General features: G+C 48.9%; 1 protein-coding gene across 1 annotated transcript in view; it reads right to left on the bottom strand.

Moving 5' to 3' along the window:
- Window positions 1–20,526, bottom strand: part of ubr5 (ubiquitin protein ligase E3 component n-recognin 5) — a 38,947-nt gene that overhangs the window by 6,948 nt on the left and 11,473 nt on the right. Inside the window, 41 exon segments of the mRNA XM_066643040.1 lie at window positions 296–513; window positions 609–722; window positions 822–994; window positions 1,106–1,179; window positions 1,813–2,046; window positions 2,139–2,347; window positions 2,465–2,733; window positions 2,895–3,152; window positions 4,908–5,039; window positions 5,165–5,276; window positions 5,478–5,601; window positions 5,775–6,014; window positions 6,131–6,291; window positions 6,618–6,747; window positions 6,937–6,979; window positions 6,982–7,059; window positions 7,159–7,277; window positions 7,573–7,719; window positions 8,093–8,184; window positions 8,647–8,801; window positions 9,339–9,436; window positions 9,758–9,881; window positions 10,245–10,340; window positions 10,751–10,902; window positions 11,062–11,188; window positions 11,321–11,531; window positions 11,737–11,934; window positions 12,253–12,407; window positions 12,511–12,622; window positions 12,911–13,054; window positions 13,244–13,356; window positions 13,841–13,950; window positions 14,082–14,266; window positions 14,371–14,488; window positions 14,979–15,133; window positions 15,323–15,433; window positions 15,821–15,937; window positions 16,389–16,600; window positions 18,467–18,616; window positions 19,097–19,256; window positions 19,721–20,009. Of these exon segments, the coding sequence (XP_066499137.1) occupies window positions 296–513; window positions 609–722; window positions 822–994; window positions 1,106–1,179; window positions 1,813–2,046; window positions 2,139–2,347; window positions 2,465–2,733; window positions 2,895–3,152; window positions 4,908–5,039; window positions 5,165–5,276; window positions 5,478–5,601; window positions 5,775–6,014; window positions 6,131–6,291; window positions 6,618–6,747; window positions 6,937–6,979; window positions 6,982–7,059; window positions 7,159–7,277; window positions 7,573–7,719; window positions 8,093–8,184; window positions 8,647–8,801; window positions 9,339–9,436; window positions 9,758–9,881; window positions 10,245–10,340; window positions 10,751–10,902; window positions 11,062–11,188; window positions 11,321–11,531; window positions 11,737–11,934; window positions 12,253–12,407; window positions 12,511–12,622; window positions 12,911–13,054; window positions 13,244–13,356; window positions 13,841–13,950; window positions 14,082–14,266; window positions 14,371–14,488; window positions 14,979–15,133; window positions 15,323–15,433; window positions 15,821–15,937; window positions 16,389–16,600; window positions 18,467–18,616; window positions 19,097–19,256; window positions 19,721–20,009 (6,219 nt within the window).

Raw genomic sequence — 20,526 nt, 5'->3', positions numbered from 1 at the left:
GCTGTTCTCCACCAGTGACGTCACGGTCGCGTTCGAGAATTTCCGTAGCGAGCTCGGGTTTTTCCGTCAATTTAATAAAATTGTCAGTTTTAAAGCAAATTAAGCTGCTATTTTCATTTTAATTCATACTTATATCTGTCAGTGACTACAATAATGTGAAATATTCATGGAGGTCCATTAAGTGGTGCTTAGCCTTTAAATTATTATTTTAAGACTTTGGGTGGCACTCTCTTCAGACAGAAACACCTCCCTTCTCTTCCCCTCTCAATACTACACCCACACTATTGGTTCTTACATGAACGTTGGTAGCGGAGGTCCATCGCTCTCGGTGAGTCCGATCTCCGCGAGTAAGCTGCTCTTTAACTGAGCGGCCAGGTCGTGGGGAGAGGGGCCGGGTTTGGAGGTGTCCATTTCTTGCGCTGCTGTCGGCTGATCTTCAGCTCCTCTCTGACGAGACTCCATGCTCATAACGTTCTTCATATTCGCAGAGTATGACATCTTGGTGGGCAGGATCTAGGACGAGGATTAGCCAAAATAAACAAGCTCAGATAAGAAAGTGAACACAGTAGAGGACGACTACAGACGGATATCGGTTTCTGTGTTTTTACCTGTAAGCAGTTCATGTCCACTGTGAGGTCAGACAGGCCTTTGCTGGCCATGTATGAGGAGGAGTAAAGGCCTTGACTCGGTCGTCCAAACAGGTCCTCCTTCCTCGCATTTGGCTTTAAACAAAAGACAATGTTATTAAAAGGTTATTAATATTAAAGTTCTTAGTCCTTTCAGAATAATCACACTAAACCCAGCACAGACAGAGCCCTGACCTGCAGCAAATGAGGCTGGTCAGCGAGAGGAATGGCCTCGGCCACGGGAACCTCAAAAGGATTGGGAGGGATACAGCCGAGGAAGGTCATGGAGTCGGAGCGGCGGAAGAACGGATGGTGCTGCCCCGATTCGGCAGGAACAGACTCCTCCTCTTTATCCTGAAGGGTGGAGCCTGAGGAGGCGCAGAGAATGGTTTATTTAAAAAAAACAAATATTCATATATCGCTCAAATAAAAACGAATTAATATCAAACGAAGACGGAGTCAAAGGGCTGTACACTCACTCTGATTGGTGTCCTCATCATTCTCGTGCTCAGAGTCCTCGTTGTCCAGCCCCAGCTCCAGCAGCTCACGGTTCCTGAGGTTTAAATAAAACAGCAGGGGTAAAAAATAAATAAATAAACCAAGTGGGAACATGAAGACATCTAGGAAGAAGAGGAATGAGGTGCTACAGAGTGGGGCATGGACTGAGCTACAACAGACTGTACAGGTATCTGTACTGTACTTGACTCTACTCGCTTGGTACCTGGTTGGTTTTCCACTATAAATCCCCCAAATCAAATGCTTGTTTTGTGCTGGATGCCTGCATTTCGTTGTGTAGATGTGTCTCCGGCTCTCTTGGAACCATGCGTGAGCAGGTACTAAAAACAGAACCCCGGTTCCAGGCAAAAGAGCCAAGTAGAGCAGGGACCATGCGGTGGAAAAGCGATATCAGACTGTGGTACTACAGACAGATACAAGAGCCGTAGGCCATAGGAATAGAGATGGATGTTAAGGCAGAGACCCAAAGTGGGGTCGGGTCCACCTACTTCTCCCCAAATTCTACTGCAGGGGGGTGGGGGTACTACAACGCAAATGAATGAAAATAAAATAAAATTCCAGGGGCGTCTGAAACCGAAAGTCATGTACATGTGTGTGTCAGAGTTGTGGGGGGCAAGGTTGGGACCCATGCACTACACTGAAGTATAACAGAGAGACTCCAGACTCTGACCTCTTCCTGTCCATCTGTGTGGTGTCCAGTGTGGTCTGCAGGTTCATGGCTTTGATCCAGTAGATCAGGGCCTGGAAAACGTAGGCCACGTGCTTCAGCGAGCACACGTCCAGCACCGGCAGCACGTCGGAGTGCTCATCATTATGAGACCGCATCAGCGACAGAGCGTAGTTCAGGAAGTCCCCGCGCGCTGACATCATGCCCTGACGAGCGGTGAGCAGAGTGGCCGCACGCCTAGAACTAAAACAGGGAATGAATCAGTCAACAGCCATGATCTGGTGATTATTCCAGACCACTTCATGTAAAATGCTGCTGAGGAATCTGACCTGCGTCCCTCGAGCGTGCGGAGGCTGGCCTCTTCTCGTGCGGTCATCCTCTCTCTGCGGGTATGCTGGGAAGCGTGGAGCGGATGATTGGGATGTCCCGGATCTCCGGCCGAGGAGAGAGCCGAACCGTAACGAAGCTGAGCCTCCGTGGAGTCCATGATGGACACCATCCAGTTCCAGGTGGGGATCAGCTTCTCCTCCACAAAGTTCTGCGGAACAAGATACACATGGATTAAAAGGTGGAAGTGTTCTGAAAGCTGTCTGAGGAATCGATCTAGAGACTGCTCTTAATGAACAGCAGCTCTCTGAGAAGCTCAAACACTGACCTGCAGGTTGACCGCATCCTGGTAGGTGAGTTTGACTGCAGCCGGGTACTGGGAGTAAACCAGGTGGTTGTATTTAGGGATGAGGCTCATGAGGTCAGAGATCTGACGGATGACGATGCTGTAGGCCCTGGCGAGGCTGCTGGCGGAGGTCAGGTAGCTGCTGGAGTTACTGGCCTCCAGAGCTGCGGCTGCGGCGGCTGCACTGGTGCTGATGGCGCTGCTGCGGCGCAGGTTGGACGGGTCGATGTAGATCAGACCTGTCGAGCTCGCTGAGAGATGAAAAATGAAAAGTGAGTGCGCTACACTTCAATGAACACATTCAGACCTTGAACAATACGGCAGGGGGTTCCGACACCAACGTCACCGCGCTTGGAGGAGAACACTAACCGCAGATTTGTCTAAGAGACACCCGCAAGCGTGAGGTGTGTACCTGCAGGAGTGGAGGAGCTAGCTGGCGCACCCCCAGCGGACCGCTGGCTTGGAGTGGTCCGGACGGCCCACTGCATGGATCGAGGAGCCTGAGCGGCGCTGTTGGCGTGAGCCGAGCCGGTGGTTCTCTCGAGGGGCTCGTCCAGCAGATACGTCTCCTGATCCGCATCGTCGCTCTGACTGCTGCTGCTGTCCGAGTCGCTCGAGTCGTTCGACTGAGAGTCGTCCTCGGAGAAGAACGCCGGAACGCTGCTTGCACCTTCGGGAGGACACAGAATCGGAGAGAAGCTTAAGACACAGTCCGAAAAAGCAGAAAGGTGAGTGAAGCATACAAACACGCAGATCCAAACCACACCACGGAGAACGACACTCCCAGGGAAGACACTGCCGAGTTACGGGGCATTCCTTAAGAGCAACACCAGGGATATTCTTTTTAAAAGAACAGCTAAAAGAGCAGGTTAATGTGGGTTTCTGTCGACTGACTGGAGTAAACCGCCACTGGTGGTGCTCTTTAAATATAAATATAGGCAACAGAGTGAGTCCCTTTCAAAGGAAAAGCCAAAAATCACCTCGAGAAGGCGGCAGCAGAGTATTCAAACAATCGGGTTTTAACACAGAAGACTGAGCATCATGTTAGAGCAGAGTGTGTGAGCACGTTAGGTTTTAAATATTATGTTATAACTTTAAAACCCCAGCCAGGAATTCAGGCACTTCACAAAGAAATAATCCAACAAAATCACAGCTAGATCAGTTTAAGAGATTCTTGTTAATACGCGTTCTGTTAGAGGAAGGAACCTGGATTATTACACTGCAGTAAAACGAGGGGAAAATAAACCAGCGTTCTTGTTGCAGATGATTTGGCCAATACTTATATCAAAGTAGTGCTGGGCGATATGAGCGCAAATCATTATCACGATTAACTGTACATTTTACCACGATTGCGATTAATGAACGATTATTTTGTGTTTGTGTTTATGACCCTCACAGTTCAGTGTCAAGGCTTGTGCTGTAAATATGCTGCAGTGTTAAAGCTGAGATGTTTTCTCTAATGTCACCGGGAGCTTGTTCCTCTCTCGTTTTCTGAGCACTGTTTACACTTGGTGTGTGATTGTGCTTCGGCTGAAACTGTTTTTTCTCCATCTGACTTCTGTTTGTTCAGTGTCATCTTAATTAAAGTCTAAACACATCACGTCCAAACCACAGACGCTGTGCTTTTCTTTGGTGCGAGCTGCTCGGTCGGCCTCAGTGTTTAGGTTCTCCTCCATGAGGCAGAATCACGTGACTACAACTTGGTAGCGTGGCTTTAGCGTGAACATACAGTGGTGACATAACAGAATAAAAATAATCGATAGAGATAGGGTCATGTCGATTTCTAATAGTTTTCGATTAAGTCCAGCCCTAGTTTCCCTTATGATTTTAATGATTTAAAGTGCATTTATAAGCACTACCTTCAAACTAGAAATGAGAATTAACCCCAAAATGCTGTGCACACTGCAGTCTGTGCAGGTTCCCAGTTCCTGACTGGAGTTTTGAACCATGATTGAATCTTAACCAGAGTGTGTCCTGATGTGTGTGTGTGTGTGTGTGTGTGTGTGTGTGTGTGTGTGTGTGTGTGTGTGTGAGATATTACTCCTGAGAGAAATAGATGACGGAGGAGCTCATACCAAATGAAGGAAATGGCAGGGACACATTACTTCCTGTAAATGAAAGAGTATCCACTGAGATAAACACTAAAGAACCTCGTGTGCCACAGAACGTTGCAAAGAAAGACTTTAAAAACAACCTCCAACATCTAAAATAACACAGATTTAAAATAAGAATGAGAATAATTAGTGAAATCTAAGCTCATTTCTAGGTAAAATTTTTAAAACCCCCAAATAAAATAAATTAGTTTCTGTTGTTTATAGTCCCTAAGATCCGACAGTTACACGCGTAAAATCTAACAGCTCTGGAGTTAAAGCCAGCACTCAGTCACGGCAGTAGGGTGCAGCCGGAGCGAACGCAGCTGAAATACCTGCTTCAGACCCGGCTGTGGCAGCTGTGACCACGCTCCGGCGTCCGCTGGCGTTGTCCTGGTTGCTGTGGTTGCTCTCGCTGTCGCTCTCTGTCTCTGCAGCGGCCAAAAGATCCAGCTCCATGTCACTCCCTGAGAGAGGAGACAAACACACATCAGCTTTGAAACCCAGGAGTTACCCGACAACCACAGAGAGCAGAAGCCGTCAAGGAAAAACAATCCCCCCACCCTCCACCTGAAAAACCCGGATTCATTACCATCCTCGTCGTGTTCGTCGTGTTGTCCCTCTGCCTCCGCAGTCTCCTCACCCTGCTCCTCCTGGTCATCGTGGTGATCCTCCTCCCCAGCCACGCCCTCCACCACCTCCACCTGCAAACACCAGCCAGGAGGGATATTAGGGGCCAGTACAACACAAGTAACAACATGCTGAAAGATGCCTCCCTTATCCAATATTCTCCTCTCACAGCTTTATCTACCGCAGACACAGACTCAGAGGTTTATACGTGACGCTACAGAAACTAGAAGTGTCAGAGCATCCAAAGCTGCTGTATCCAGCTTGACAATCCTCACCTCTTCGACGTCAGCTGACACGATGTCGTCCTGCTCCTCGTCTCGTCCGCGGGCCGTCTGAGACTGGCTGCTGCGGCGAGGCTGAGGGTTCCTGATGATGTAGGAGGAGGCGGACTGGCCAGCGCTGGAAGAACAACACACATAAATACACAGTAAGGGTTAAGACAAGCCTGGTCTGGGTCTCCACAACAAAAACAACAAATCAGAGTCTTCTTATGATTTATTCAGAACTAAATGGACGAGTCTGGGCCTGAACTGCGATTCCTGAGCGAGTTCCCCCTCGTCTGGGTGACTCACTTGCTGGACTGATCCGGCGAGGGCCGAGGAGGCAGTGGCTCCACTGAGAAGAGCTCCTCGCTGCCCTGGACTGCATCGATGCTGGTGCTGGCCAATGTAAATGGAGCAGTGGGCCTGGCGATCCCCATCCTCACAGGAATGATCAGAGACTCTGCTACATTACACAGTTCCTCCACTGCGTACGGCAACAGCGCCTGGAACACACGCCGGCACTTCCCTATGGGCTGTGGGATGAAGTTACTGCAGGGAAACACAGGGGGAAATCGCTTTGTTATATTCCAGCCAAACCAGCACCCCAGGGCTATAAGCCGAACCAAACGCCCCACCGTTATAATCAAAACCTCATGTGGTCATACTTTTTCTTCTTGGACGAGGCCATCTCCACGCTGAGGATGACGAAGACTCGGGCGACGGAGCGCAGGAACCTGCGGGTGACGCAGATGGCCTCCTCTCGGCGCCCCGGCGTGTATTTATTCTGCAGCTCCTTCACCAGCGTTCCCAGGAGAGTGTCGATGAACTACAAGCAAAAACAAGGTCATCAAAATACAGCAAGCAGTCAATCTTCTTCACATTACGCAACAGCGGTCATACTGACACCTAAAGGCCTGGACGTGTAAGACGACGCTCCAGAGGAGCAACCCACGATCTTAAGTTTGTTTGGTCAATCATTGTCTAATTAATGAGTGTCTTCATTTATTGCGCTGTCATTAAATTCCGTTTGTTTTGAGTCATCACTCGAATCCGACTTGTGGCAGAGTTATTATAATTATCTATATTTCTGTGGGGCCTGTGGAGGTTTAACGCGGCGCCCGAGGCCCGTTCGCTGCTGTGTCTGTGACTCACGGTGATGTCTGGGGCACACTTCACGATGAGGCAGTGTGTGAAACAGTCCAGGCGGATGGTGCCACTCTGCTGATTCAGATACATCTGCTCCTCGGGCAAGAGGTGAGCGATCCGGCTGCTCGCGCTCAGCCTGCGACGATAAAGAAACACATTAAAGGTTCGTTAGATTAACAATAAACAAACAGCTCAATCACTGAGACGTACGGAGCAGACAGAGTCTGTTTCACTTGAGTAAAACCTCACAGGCACCTCCCCAAAATACTACAACTTCAGGGGACACTAGAAGAAGAAAAGAAGGTTCCAGGAGGGTTCCACTCACGGGTCTTTGTTCTCCTGGGAGCCGAACATGATCATGCACTTCAATTCCAGTCCTGCAGCACACGCTCCAGAGCGAGCTGCGCGAACCGAGGAGGCTCCAGGTCGTGGTCCGGCATGTCCGAGTCTGAGAGAGAGGGAGGTACATCTCGCTTCAGTCTGATTTTCTCGGCTCTTTCAAAATAAAAAAAAACTTGAAAATAAATTCACACTCGAATGTCTGTACCTTCTGCGTTAGCAGCTTTGCGGTTCCTGTCCTCTCGGATCCGAGGAGGACGATACTGACAGTGCTCCACACTCTGCCTCGCCACCGTCTGCACCAGGAACAACAGGATGTGTTCACCCCTAGAGAGCGAGAGAGTGCGCGCGCGCAAGAGAGAGACAAACAGACAGAAAGAGACAGAGAGCGAGAGAGCGAGAGAGACAGAGAGAGAGACAGAGAGAGAGAGACAGAGAAAGAAAAAAAACACACCATTTTAACGTGCTGATTAATAATCGTCAATAACTATGAAAGGTTGTTGTGTCCCTGCAGAGTCTTGTTGACTACATCTGAGAAGAAAAGTGAATCAATAGTTCCTTAAAACGAGAGCGACTCCTTCAACAGGTTCAACACGCTCTTCTTCCTAAGCCTGGGCCGTACCTGCTGTTGGGGCTGGTGACCAGGTTGGTGGTGGTCAGGAGCCGGTAAAGCAGGTCCAGACGAGCCGCCTTCTGACCCGCGATCAGAGTCTTACACTTACACTTCTCCCAGCAGTCACAGTACGCAGTGGGAGAGGTGCGCTTCAGTCTGGAGATAACACACAGACAAACGTAGACAAACAAACACAGCAGTCAGCAGGAGCTACGCTCCGAATGGTTCAAATCTCATTGTTCCTGTGATATATTCCTCACGTTATTTTATTTTAACAAATAAATTAAAGAATATTTCCAAAAGCATCCCCATGGTTCAGTAGCTGTGTTTTTCTGTTCTGTTGCTTAAACCTCCACCCATTTCCCTAAACAAAACCCTGCTGAGAAAACGGTAACACGTTCCTGAAGACAACCCTCACTGCTGCGTACATTACCCTCAATGTCCATCATTCGCTGTTCAGACATTTTCAAGTTAAGTACCACTGCTAAAAGCAGCCTGAGTCGGAGGAAACGGAGATGTCCGCACTCACTTGCAGTCGTGGCCTTTGTGGCAAACTCTGGCGCACTCCGTACAACAACACAGAGACTCCAGAAGACCACAGGTCCTGCACTCGAAGATATCCTACACACACACACACACACACACACACACACACACACACACACACACACACACACACACACACACACACACACACACACACACACACACACACACACACACACACACACACACACACACACACACACACACACACACACACACACACACACACACACACACACACACACACACACACACACACACACACACACACACACACACACACACACACACACACACACACACACACACACACACACACACAGAGAGAGAGAGAGGAGATCAAGACCACAGTGTGAGCAAGAAAACATATCCCTGCAGTCCATTATTTGAACACAGCAGCTGTCCTTCATGATGAATGGACCAATAGAAACGCTCCAAAATAGCTTTAAACGTTTACCTCTTATGACTTTACTATTCCATAGGAGACAGGTTTTTCTTTTCTCTGGACTGAGGAGACACACAGACCCCTGCACTCACCTGGTTGATGTGCTCAGCTCCGGTCCAGGTGAAGCTGCAGGTGTCGTTACAGCAGAGAACGTACAGCGGAGAGTCGTCTGGGTTCGTTCCCACGGGACAAATCATCTCCATAAACACAGAGTTCACATCCTCCTTCTCCCCGATTCCAGGCTCTCCTGCACCACCAGAAACAAACGTGAACACCAACGGGAAAACAGACCCGATCCGATCATAACCACACCATCGAACACTGCAACACTGAGTTCAAGGTCAAAGCTGTATCAGACGAAATGCAGCAGCGCCACTCTGTGGCTGAAGGACAGTGTATGATCTGCTCTTTTGCACCTGGAGCTCCCCCTAGTGGAATTAATGGTGGTTTCCTACTCTCCTACAACATCCAGAGCAGTTTCTTCCGTGCAGAGCCCAGAGCAGCAGAGGCTCTATTCTCTCCGTTACGGCTCAGTGGAGCTTCACAATGATTTTCAAGTTGTTGTTTTAAATAAAACGATGTAGTGTTCCTATAAAGTTTGAATTTGTTTAAATCATAAAGCGGTAAAAGCACTAGGGAAATGCTTTAATTGACGAAATAGTCAATTCATTCATACAACACTGACTTCAACCCTTAGAGAAATCAAAACACCCATCTATTCTTTATTTTCTTCATGTTTTTGAAGTTAAGAACACATCTGGAGGTCTTTTATGAGTAGACTCACCCTTGGCAATTTTCTGAGCCGCCTCCAGCACGGTAATGGCCGCTGGATACGCTCGTCCACTCACAGCCAACATAAACGGAGTCATACCCCTGGCGTCCCTTTAACAGCAACACACACACACACACACACACACACACACACACACACACACACACACACACACACACACACACACACACACACACACACACACACACACACACACACACACACACACACACACACACACACACACACACACACACACACACACACACACACACACACACACACACACACACACACACACACACACACACACACACGGTCAGAATGAAGCGATGTAAAATGTATCCAGTATCAAAGTAGGCATTCATGAGGAGTATAAGCCTCGACTTCACTAAACGACTGACTGCCCCTTTAAAGAAAACATCACGTACTTCGCAGACAGGAGTTCTCTGAGGTGAGGCCTCAGCACCACGCTGTCACACATCAGCTTCAGGATCAGATGAGCGTTGGTCTTTCGGTCTTTATTCTCCACCACAGAGGGTTCGGACGATGGCCCTGAGGAAAAGTGGGAAACGTTAGTAAAAACCAGTCAAAGTAAAGCAGACTGTTGTGATTCTAAGATCTGATTGGCCGAGCTGACAACCGCAGGGTAGGTTTCATTCTCCAACATATCCAATTTGATCAAGAATCCACATTAAAACCATCCAAGACCGAAGAGCTCTTAAGGAAGCCACCCAACAGCTCCCCGGGCACCTGCTGCTCCAGTCGACCCTGCTCCACCTCTCTCCACGTTTCACACCGAGGCCAAAGCAGCACAACGGTGGACAATCCCACCACGAATGTGCACAATAAGGTTTGGTGGCGCCCTCTAGCTGCAAACCACTACAACACTTCTGCGGTAAAAACAGCCTCTCTCACCTGGGACGGTGGACGTGCTCGGTCCTTGGCTGGGGCCGGTGGAGGCTGTGGTGAGGGAACCGACTGCAGGGGCCAAGATGAAATCAATGTCACCATCTAGCAGAGAAGATGCGTTTGTAGGAGGTTAGGGGCTACACCCAGGCATGCAATGAATGGACTGTGATGGTTAAGAGAACCGGTCTCAAACGGAATCTGGAGCGGTGATTGTGGGGTTTCATTTGTGCTACATTTTAATTTTTAAACAGTGCTCTGCTCATGGTTTAAAGAGGACTGTCTCCACCATCGTTACTCGTGTTACTGCTAATACCTTTCAAATTTAGAGAGGTGAAGAAAACTTACAGCAGTTAAAAACAATAGAGATCACTCCTGAGAGCAGCTAGAGACATGATATTCTTTTCATTTTAAGTTGAAGTTTAACATCTTTTAAGATTCTTCCATAATGTTATTTCATTTTTGAAGATTCCGTTTGAACACAGGGCGCACACACACACGAATGCTATTCATACCAGGATCCATGGCTGGAGGGTCCGGGACCCAGCTCGGGGGAGCGATGGGTGGAGAAACGGGGTCTTGGTGATCGCTGGAAGAGGGCCCAGACTCGTGGCGGCCCAAACCTGCAGCTCGCAAAGATCGCCTCATCATCTCTCGCAGACGGAGGCTATAAAATAAACAAACAAAAGTCAGAGAGAGTATTAATACACCCTCGGTTGTAATCCTTACACGACAAAAGGCCCAATCAGGTTTGAGACGTGGCGGTATGTTCAAACTTGAGAAGGACGTTGTTGAGCAGCCGTAGCCTACTGTCAAAGGCACTTACCCGCGGCTGCTGGACGAGCCGGTCCTGTTTCCCGAGCTGTTGCTGGACACGACAGAAATCGCGTTAGCAATGGCCTCCACCGCAGACAGACGCTCGGCGAAGGTGTTCCTCTCCGAGCGCTCAGCTTCTGCAACACACCGGCAACACAATCATGGAACTGGGAAAACAAACTACAGAAATGTTCACTGCAGGATTTCTACAGCTTTTTGAAGGCGAGGAGGAGACGGAGCATTAAACGGAAGTTCAAGAAGAAACCAACCTTCCTCCTCCTTGGTCTCCTTGTTGCTGACGGGGAAGCAGACGGAGACGCAGGCATGGAGGAGGTTCCTGTTTCCGTCGCATCTGTGTCCCAGCAGAGCGTCCAGAGCGTGGGGGTTCTGCTCCAGCAGCACGGCCTGCTCCAAACTCACCAGATACTGCCGACATGCCTCATAATCGCACCGCAGAACATGCTGCATCAGGGTCTGCTTCTAAACACACACACGGTTCATGTTTACTCAAAAACACAGCACCTCAGACGCCCTTAGGCTGGTTTTAACACACCTCTGGTCATCAACTGATGCTTTAACTCTACACTACGCCATAGTCCCCAACCCCTTCTCCACCTATTGGTTTCTTTCTCACGGTTTAGTAACAGACTGAGGAATTATCGAAGAGCAGAAGGGCAACGTGTACCTCTACAGCCATAATGATGATAGCCGCTTTCTTCTTGAGGGTGGAGTTGCTGGGCAGGTTGGCGAGGGAGTGAACCCCCATACCCAGGCTGGCGATGGGCGGCAGATCCAGCCAATCAGGATCTCTGATTCCACCCATGCAGTCTTTGGCCATCGGATAAATGGTGCCGTTTCCATCCCGCAGGATTATGGGGCTCTCCTGGGAACGTCAGACAGGGAAGAGAGAGAGAGAGAGAGAGAGAGAGAAAAAGAAAGAAAGAAAGAGAGAGAGAAAGAAAGAGAGAGAGAGAGAAAGAAAGAAAGAAAGAGAGAGAGAGAGCGAAAGAGAGAGAAAAAAAGGAGACATTAAAGCGTGCAAGTGAACGGCCAGTTTTTGAAGTCAGTGCAAAGATCTGGGGGCCACACTGTGGGGTGTGCAGTGGTGAGCACTGAACCCAAACGGGCCCCAAGTGGGACACGGGTGCCCGAAGCTCACTGACCACAGCACACCCCATGTGGTCGACAGAGCAGCTCTCACCTGGCCAGCAGTGAAGATGGCCACGTTACGCTCGCTCTGGCCGAGAAAGGCCAGGTTATTCGTGGGGAAGTGATTCTCTTGCTCGGCTTTTCCAGTAGCCAAGTCAAAGATACAGTACCTAACCCAACTCCCAGTCTTCAGCACGGCATGGACTCCTGCAGAGAGACAACACGGGGATTAACGACTTCATCTGGTTTCCTTCAAAACACAGGAACACACTCCAGCGCCCTACGTATATTGGACCTGTTCTCCACTTGCCTTTGGAGTCAACGTTCACAGCTAAAATTTCAGCTTTTTCAGGAATACAGAGTTTTTTCGGCGTGCGCTGAAAACAGTCTGGAACTTTAGGAGTTCCACCAGTCTTAACAACCTGTCAGAGAAAGAGAAACACCACATTACTGGAGCGTACACAACCACAGACAAGGGACAGTGACCTGGGTGGGTAGCTACGAGGAGCAACATGGAGGCGATGAGAAGTGAGATATTCAGTAAAGCTAAATTCACTTAGCATTTCTAATCTATGGAGCTACAAACTGAAGTCTGGTTTATTGAATGATCCCCAAGGCCGGTGTGGTCTCATACACAGATTGAGGGGCTGAATGCAAGCAGGAAGAACGTGTCTGACTGAGGGACCAACGGAGTGTGCGTGGGTACGTACCTGTAGTTCATCTATTCTGAGGAGTCTGCAGTCCTGCAGTAGTGAGGACGGGTCAGAGTCAGTGGGAGCTGCGCTCTGGCTGCTCACGCTGCTCGACGTCCCTGGAAATTTCACAGCAACATATGCACCATCGACTTTTAGCACCTTGAGTTCAAAAGAGAGATGCGTTGCAAACGTGGCGTCGTAGCAGGAAGTCAACACAAACAGACGACAGAAACTCTTTAAATAACTACACCAATGTATAAATATAGACCAGGTTTTAAAGTTAAATTCCACTAAGAAAAAGTCCAAATGAAACAGAAAATAAATCCCCCGCTGTCTGTGAGCACATACCTTCCCCACCGGGACATTTTTAACATCCTCCACAAACACGACCTCTCGCAGAGGCCACTGCTCCTCATTTACTTTCTCCTCCTCCTTAGGAGCCGGAGTGGAGCGCCTCCGCTCTGTGGCACAGCGAACAAACGCGTCAGACAACAAACAAACACAACACAGCCCTGCGTTTATCAGCCTTTGCTTCTTCTGCTCGTAAAGAACCCCATGACCTCTCCTTTAACAGCCAGCGAACGTAAGGTGAAGACTAAATTCTCAATGGATACATGAGGAATATGGGACACGCTGAACCTCTACAAACACCATGCACTAGTTTTAAATCACGTATAAGAGAATGAAATCTAAAAATAGAGGTTGAGATATAATTGGTGAGAAATTAACGGCTAATGGAGTAGTGCCCGGGTGAGTGTTAGCAGGCCAGGACACCACTGGGGCTTGTGTTTCATTTCTATCACTGCGCACATTAAGCACACAGACAGGAGGAGCAGGTTATTCTTAGGAAATAAGTGATCTTTATTCACGTAAGCATTTGAAAACATTCCTTTATTAGAGTTTAAAGCTGTGGAAGTGAAACCGTGGAGGCCACTGGGTACGTACTGTAGGGCAGAGAGGCACTGCTGGCGATGGAGGAGGTATCACTGCAGGTGGAGGCTGGAGAAGGAGGAGGACCCATCTCTGTTTTAACCAGCTCCGGTTTGCTCTCGGTCCTGATACAGAACAATGCAATCAGAGCAGGTGCATACACTACATTTCTCCTACTGTTAGGAACTTTTATTTAGGGCTATATATATATCCTTAGAAATACAGCATAGTCATTCTCCAGCTTTAACCATCATACTTGGTCTCCTGGGCCTTGGTGCTCTTCTCCATGTTCTTCAGGCTCTCTGGAGAACGCAGCTGGAACCGGCAGCTGTCGTTCATGTTCCACACCGACTCGAGCAGGACGCCCACCTTGGGAACGCCGGCGCTCACGGAGAAGGCCACTGCACCGGCGTGGTACAGAGGATTATTCCTCAAACACACCTGTAGAAACACGGCATTAGAAGATGTAAGCGGCCGCCCTCAAAGCCTCAGAGACGTTTAGAGAGCTGATATTTAACAACGGATTGAGGCTGCTGTTACTCCACCTGAGTGCCCACTGTAATGTTGGGGATGGAGGCGATTCCTGCGCTGGACTTTGGCTTCTTGTTCTTGGCTCTGGCCTTTTCAAGCATTTTTTTCCGTTGACTAAAAGGCACGACGCCCCTGAGAGAGAGAGAGAGAGAAAATATACTCACAGCAGCTCAATAATATTATTTTACAAATGTATCCCCCAGTTTGAGCTGTAACTTCACTCCATCACTTACAGTTCCCTCATTATCTGTTAGTTTCACTCTCACACACACACACACACACACACACACACACAGGTTGAGGACAAGCATGTGTTTCCTCTAAGACTTATGAAGTCCACCACCGCCTTTTTTCAACCCTGCCATTAATTCAGCATCACTGGACAGCTCAACACACCGCAGGAGAACCGCCCAGGTCTGTCACATCAGCCGACAGATGCCTGCGCTGTCTGCACCATGCCCTCCGTGCGAAGACGGCCATGGCCTTGGACAGCTGTGGCTACACCAGGGATCGATTTCACACAGAGACCCCTGAGCCACTCAGGAGCAACAATGTATTTTAAAAAGGGCCCATATCTTACCTACTTCTAGATTATTTCAAGAAAGAGAGAGAGACCACGCACCACCAGTAGAGGCTGCTGTCGAGCTGGGCGCAGGTGTAGAGTGAGCAGCAGTGCAGAGAAACGATCCTCTCCCCCTGAAGCTCTGGGAACGTCTGAGCCCCGTGCTCCAGTTTACATGCCACCGAACTCAGAGTTTCATCCACCCATGTCGCCACCTACACACACACACACACACACGTACGTGTAAGGCAGTATCAAACACAGACATTCCTATGTGGGCGACCCGCTCTATGGATCGTAAACTGGTTAATTCACGTACTACAAAACAGACTGATTCTTCACCTTTTATACATTTGAGCACATCCTACAGATAATAACTAAAAACAGAATAAAGGCAGGCGGACCTTGTTGGTCTCTGTAGCCACAGTAGCCCGAATACTGTTAGCAGACAGCAGGGTGATCTTCTCGTTGGTCAATCCGAGGAAGGACACTCGAGGGTGGTGGATGGAGGGATTCTAGAAGAGAACACATGACTGTCTCAATAGATTCAAAACCTACGTTTCCAGGTAAAGAACATCACACAGCCATGGGGCAGCCGTGGCCTGGTGGTGAGGGAACCGGGCGTGTAACGGGAAGGTCCCCACAGCCACCAGGTTATAACTGAAGTGCCCTTGAGCAAGGCACCTAACACACAACTGCTCCACACTGTGCTCACTGCCCCCTAGTGTTCACTAGTGTGTGTGTAAACGTGTGTTTCTCTGACCGGATTGGGCCAAATGCAGAGAACAGATTCCTCTGAGTGCAAGCACAGTGGCCAATAAAGTGATTCAAATCTAATTTTAAAACAAAACAGACTCAGAACTTCAGATATTCCACTAGACTTAGGTGTGGTGGACTCTTACTTGTGCGTTTCTATACGGTTCCGGTTCGCTCCACTTCCACTGGTACAGTTCTCCTTTAGAGCTGATGGCCACGAGCTCCGAAAACATTGCGGCGATGCTCACAAACCTGGTGCCATCCTTCAGGAGCAATAAAAGAGCTAGATTAATACAACACAGTATTACTTCTTTATACAAAACAATAAAAATAATCATGGAACGTGAAAAAATAATACACATTTTTAAGTGTAGGATGAAACACCTTTTATTAAACATGCAACCAAAGTAACCTCAGATACTGCCACATCACCATTCATTACATTTCATTAATAACAAGGTCGTTTCATACCAAAAAATAAATATATAACATGTTCTCTTCGTGAAAGACCCAGTGCTCTGCATATGTTTGTGTTTCCATGCTCTAGACCCACCCCCCCACCCCCCAAAACCAGGACAACCTGCAGTAAACGACCCTTTAAAATCCTACAGCATCCGTAAAGGGACGTAAAGAAAAAGCAGTCAGAAGTGTAGAATTAATGAAGGAAAGACTGAAAAAAACAAAACAAAACGACAGACAATATCAACGCCTCACCTTATCAGGCCACCACTGCAGCTCCTCTCCCAGCGAGACGGGGCTCTGAAGTGGGACGCTCTTCTTGTCCAGGCTGGGCTCTCCCTCGCGGCTGGTGGAGCCTCGCTCTGCGTCGAACGACGCGCCGTCCAGCCACCGGCGCTCTCGCAACCTCAGCACAGACTCTCGCTCTCGCAACAGCTCAGAGTCGCGCTCTAAAGGCAGAAGGAGAACTGGTATGCAATAGGGTCACACCAGTGGGATACACGTAAGCCACTCTCTGGGAAAGACCCTCAGGATGAATCAGATTATCAGCGCTCAATAAAAACCTACGGCTAACGGAGCTACAGACACAAGCAGAGGAAGTCAAGTCATAAAGGCTTTAAAGCAGGGCTTTATTCACCGCTTTCTCTTCACTTGACACCACCTGGTAAAACACACCTGTACTGTGCTGCTTCTGCACCTGCCATCAGTACTTTATGGATGTCTGGACACTGCTGGAGGTCCGGATGAAGGATTTGGTGGATATCTATCAATACTCAATCATTTAGAGGGATTTTAGTGGGAAAGTTAGGCTGCTTCTGATTGGTCCAGCTCATCCAAAGCCTTGTTAAATGTGTTGGCGACACGGTTATGCTTCTGTGTTGAACCCACAGTGTAGGTAATGCGCAGGCCCTGTGTTGGCGCAAACCCTAAACCGTAGCTTGACGCGCACCTCCCCAGAAACGTGACATGACATGACGCATCAGCACAGACCACAACAACTGCGACTGATGTCGGACGATCGCGGATTAAGCTGAGGAGACAAGCCCAGAAATATGAACTCCTCTTTACACTACAGAGACGCAGACATCAGCACGTTCAACGCCAGAGATTTCCTCACACATCAGTCGGGACGTCACGGAAAAATAAAACAGACAGAAGAGGAGAAAAACAGACGCCTCAAGGGGAAAAGAAGTAAAAAAAACAGCTACAAGAAGCAGGAACGTGGAAAAAAATGCCAGCTTTTTGTTTCTTTCCTGGCACCGCATGTAAACGATGATCTGTTCCAAATAGAGCCCTACTTCCTACATAGTGCACTTCACATAATAAAAACTACTACTACAACACTACATTGTGTACTACATAGCGATGATGATGTCAGGTTTAGCTTTAGCCGTGTGGTGGTGGTGGTGGTGGTGTCAGAGCGACGAAAACACTCCAGCGTACAAGTATAAAACACAAGGGCGCAGGGCTGCAGCACAGACTCTGCATCAAGTCAACACAGAGGCATAGATGAGCATTGAGACTTCACCACAGGCCACAAATAAAAGCATGGCTCTTTTGAGGTTTGAAACCGTCTCTCACTGGGAGAGGTCTGAAAGACGAGGCCAGTGTTAGGATCGGTATTAAATGGCGTGAAAAGCAGAGACCGGCCAAGCCAGCTGAAGGGAGTCATATTAAGAGGACTGGGAGGGGGAGGGGGGGTGTGGTGGTGTGGATAATCTTGGCCGGGAGTCAGTGGTGTCCAGTGAAGGCTGGGGGAGATTTTTAAAGATTAGCTGCAGGGTCTCGGACCAACCGCACTGAACTGGAGCAGTACAGCAGGGCCTTTCTCAGAGGGCTCAATACGGGGAGGGTGTCTGTGACCATGCAGCAGGGTGGGGACAAAAACACACGTATGCACACGCAAACAATCATGGGCTTCCAACATCAGGATTATAGAGGTATTCCACGAAGCAAGACTGGAGAACCCAAGCCAAACGTCAAGACTGTCCAACAGTGATCCCCTCTCACGGGTCTACTGGACCATCCTGACTTCAGGCTTAACGTTCTCCCGCTGGGAATCACCCTCCTGTTCACGTAAGCTCATGTATGCTCTTGACTTACACAAACAAATATACGACTCACTGTAGGTGCACACAGATGTAAACAAAAGACCCTGTCCACTGAAACACACAGATCTTTCTCCAGCTCTGAGTAACAGGTTTACAGATACAATCAGGGACTTACAGCATCACATTTCATTTGTTCATTCTCTATTCTACTTTAACGTGTTCTGTTTACAGTCCCTGCTTGTATCTTTCGGCCTGCGTCAGGTTCACGGCACTGTCCGTTACCTCTGGAGGAGCCGAGGCGAGAGAGGGACGAGCGGCGGAAAGAAGGGTATCCGAAGTAGCTGATGTCCTCCGAGAACATGGCGTCGGCGTCGATGATGACGCTGGGGTGAGCAGAGTGGATGTCTGCGTCCAGCAACGACATCAGGTCTTCTATAGGAGGACACGCAGTGATTAGACTGAGGTTCTGAGCATTGGCAGAGCACAGCTCTAATGAATAAACTACAACATTATGGGAATGTGGGGAAATGGCTGATATTCTTCCCCTTTGATTAAACAAATCACACAAATCCAGGGCCAGGGTGTGGTTAAGGAAATTTGGCCATCGCTGCTGAGAGATAAACATGTTTAATATGCAGCTCTTAGAGGAATGGAGGGGGGTGGGAAGAGGAGGAGGAGAGAGGAAAGGAAAAAAGTGGACGAAAAAGAGGACAGGAGGGAGAACAGTGGAGAGGAGAAAAGAACAGAGGAGAACAAAGAATAGAAAAGAAAAACGACAGCAGAAAAGAGGAGGAGACAGACAGACAGAGACAGACAGAGAAACAGAGAGAGACACACACACACACACACAGACAGAGAGACAGAGAGAGACGAGGAGAGCAGAAAAGACGAGGGGAGGAGAGAGAGCTTCACCTCCAGGTAGGTAAGACTCGCTGGCCGTGTCGTCCCCGTCGTCTCCGTCCTCGTCGTCGCGGCTCAGCAGGTTGTTGACGGCCAGGTTCACGTCCAGGTTTGTGCGCTGAAGCTCTCTGATGATGACACTCCTAGACTTTCCCTGCAGAACCACCTGGGCCTGAGGAGGACACAGGATGTCAGGACATGGACGTAGAACAGGCAGCGCGAATCCGGTTTGGGAATAACTGAATACCAGCCGTCGGATCGGACTCAAGCCACACTTGAGTATGCTTTTAAGAGACGGGCTATAAAACTGCTGTTACACTGCCACCTAGTGGCCTGGACCTATCAGAGACTGTCCTTTTCCTTAAAAAAAAGTGACATTCAGGATTTTATTTAAAAAGGTTTAAAAGCACGAACCAAGATGAGGATGTTGCTCTATTCCTGCTCCATAGGGGGGTAACAATGATATATTTTTGCTGTTAGATACATTACTTAAGGTGGAACTGACTCCACACACTGTTCCACCTTAAAAAACAGAGCTTCTGAACGTAAACAAATCAAAGAACTTAAAAAAAACAGCAGTTCCCTCCAGAATCACTGATGTTGCCTTTAAGAGAAAGTATATAACACCCGAGATACCTGAGAGATGAGTTCCTCAGGGATGACGGACGCTGGGATGACCGGTTGAGGCTGGCTGCCTAAGAGCCCAGAGCCACGGTCTCTGCCGGTGCGAATGACGCGAGTTTGTCTTCGCGAGTCTCTCGCTGCTGTGCTGGAGCGTCCAGAAGAGCCTCCGCCTCCTCCCCCTCCTCCTCCACCTGCGCCACCTCCTGCTCCACCACCACTGCCTCCTCCTGCTGCTCCTCCTGCTCCACTGCCTCCACCTCCTCCGCTGCCTCCTCCACTCACACCTGAACTCCAGCGGCTCCTGGGGAGTCAGGGAAGGGGTCAGGGATACGTAGGGTTCACCTCAACGCTGGCTTTTAAATCAGATACCACCCAGCACCTGATCCAGATTAAGGGGTGAAGGCTATGTTCACACCGTCTATCAGACATCAGTCGGAACAGATCACGCTCGTAAACTGACTCTCAAAAGCTAAAGAACACTGCTTCACAATCGCTGACCAGAGGGAAAGGTCCTTCCTTTCTGGCCAAAGCGCTTTCGTTCTGAGATGAAGGAATGGAAGCGAACTAGCGTCTCACGGCACTTCATCTCTCAGCAGCTGTTTCTTTGTCCGAATGATTTCCTACGTGAAAAATTAGAGTATAAATCCAAGACTTAATACGGTTAATTCGTTTATTAAAGTATGAGCTGATTCTGACTGTCACCGATCAACACTAGACCAGGTTTGTGTTTCATTAACTCTTAGTGTGAACTTGACAGGGGTCTCTGGTCTCCAAAGAGGAGGACACAAGACCGGATGGAGTGTGTTTATGATTCATTC

Source organism: Hoplias malabaricus, chromosome 1, assembly GCF_029633855.1.
Source record: "Hoplias malabaricus isolate fHopMal1 chromosome 1, fHopMal1.hap1, whole genome shotgun sequence".
In the NCBI taxonomy this organism is placed as follows: domain Eukaryota; kingdom Metazoa; phylum Chordata; class Actinopteri; order Characiformes; family Erythrinidae; genus Hoplias; species Hoplias malabaricus.
Note: the sequence above shows the minus strand (reverse complement) of the source record. Positions and strands in the feature narration are given on the sequence as shown.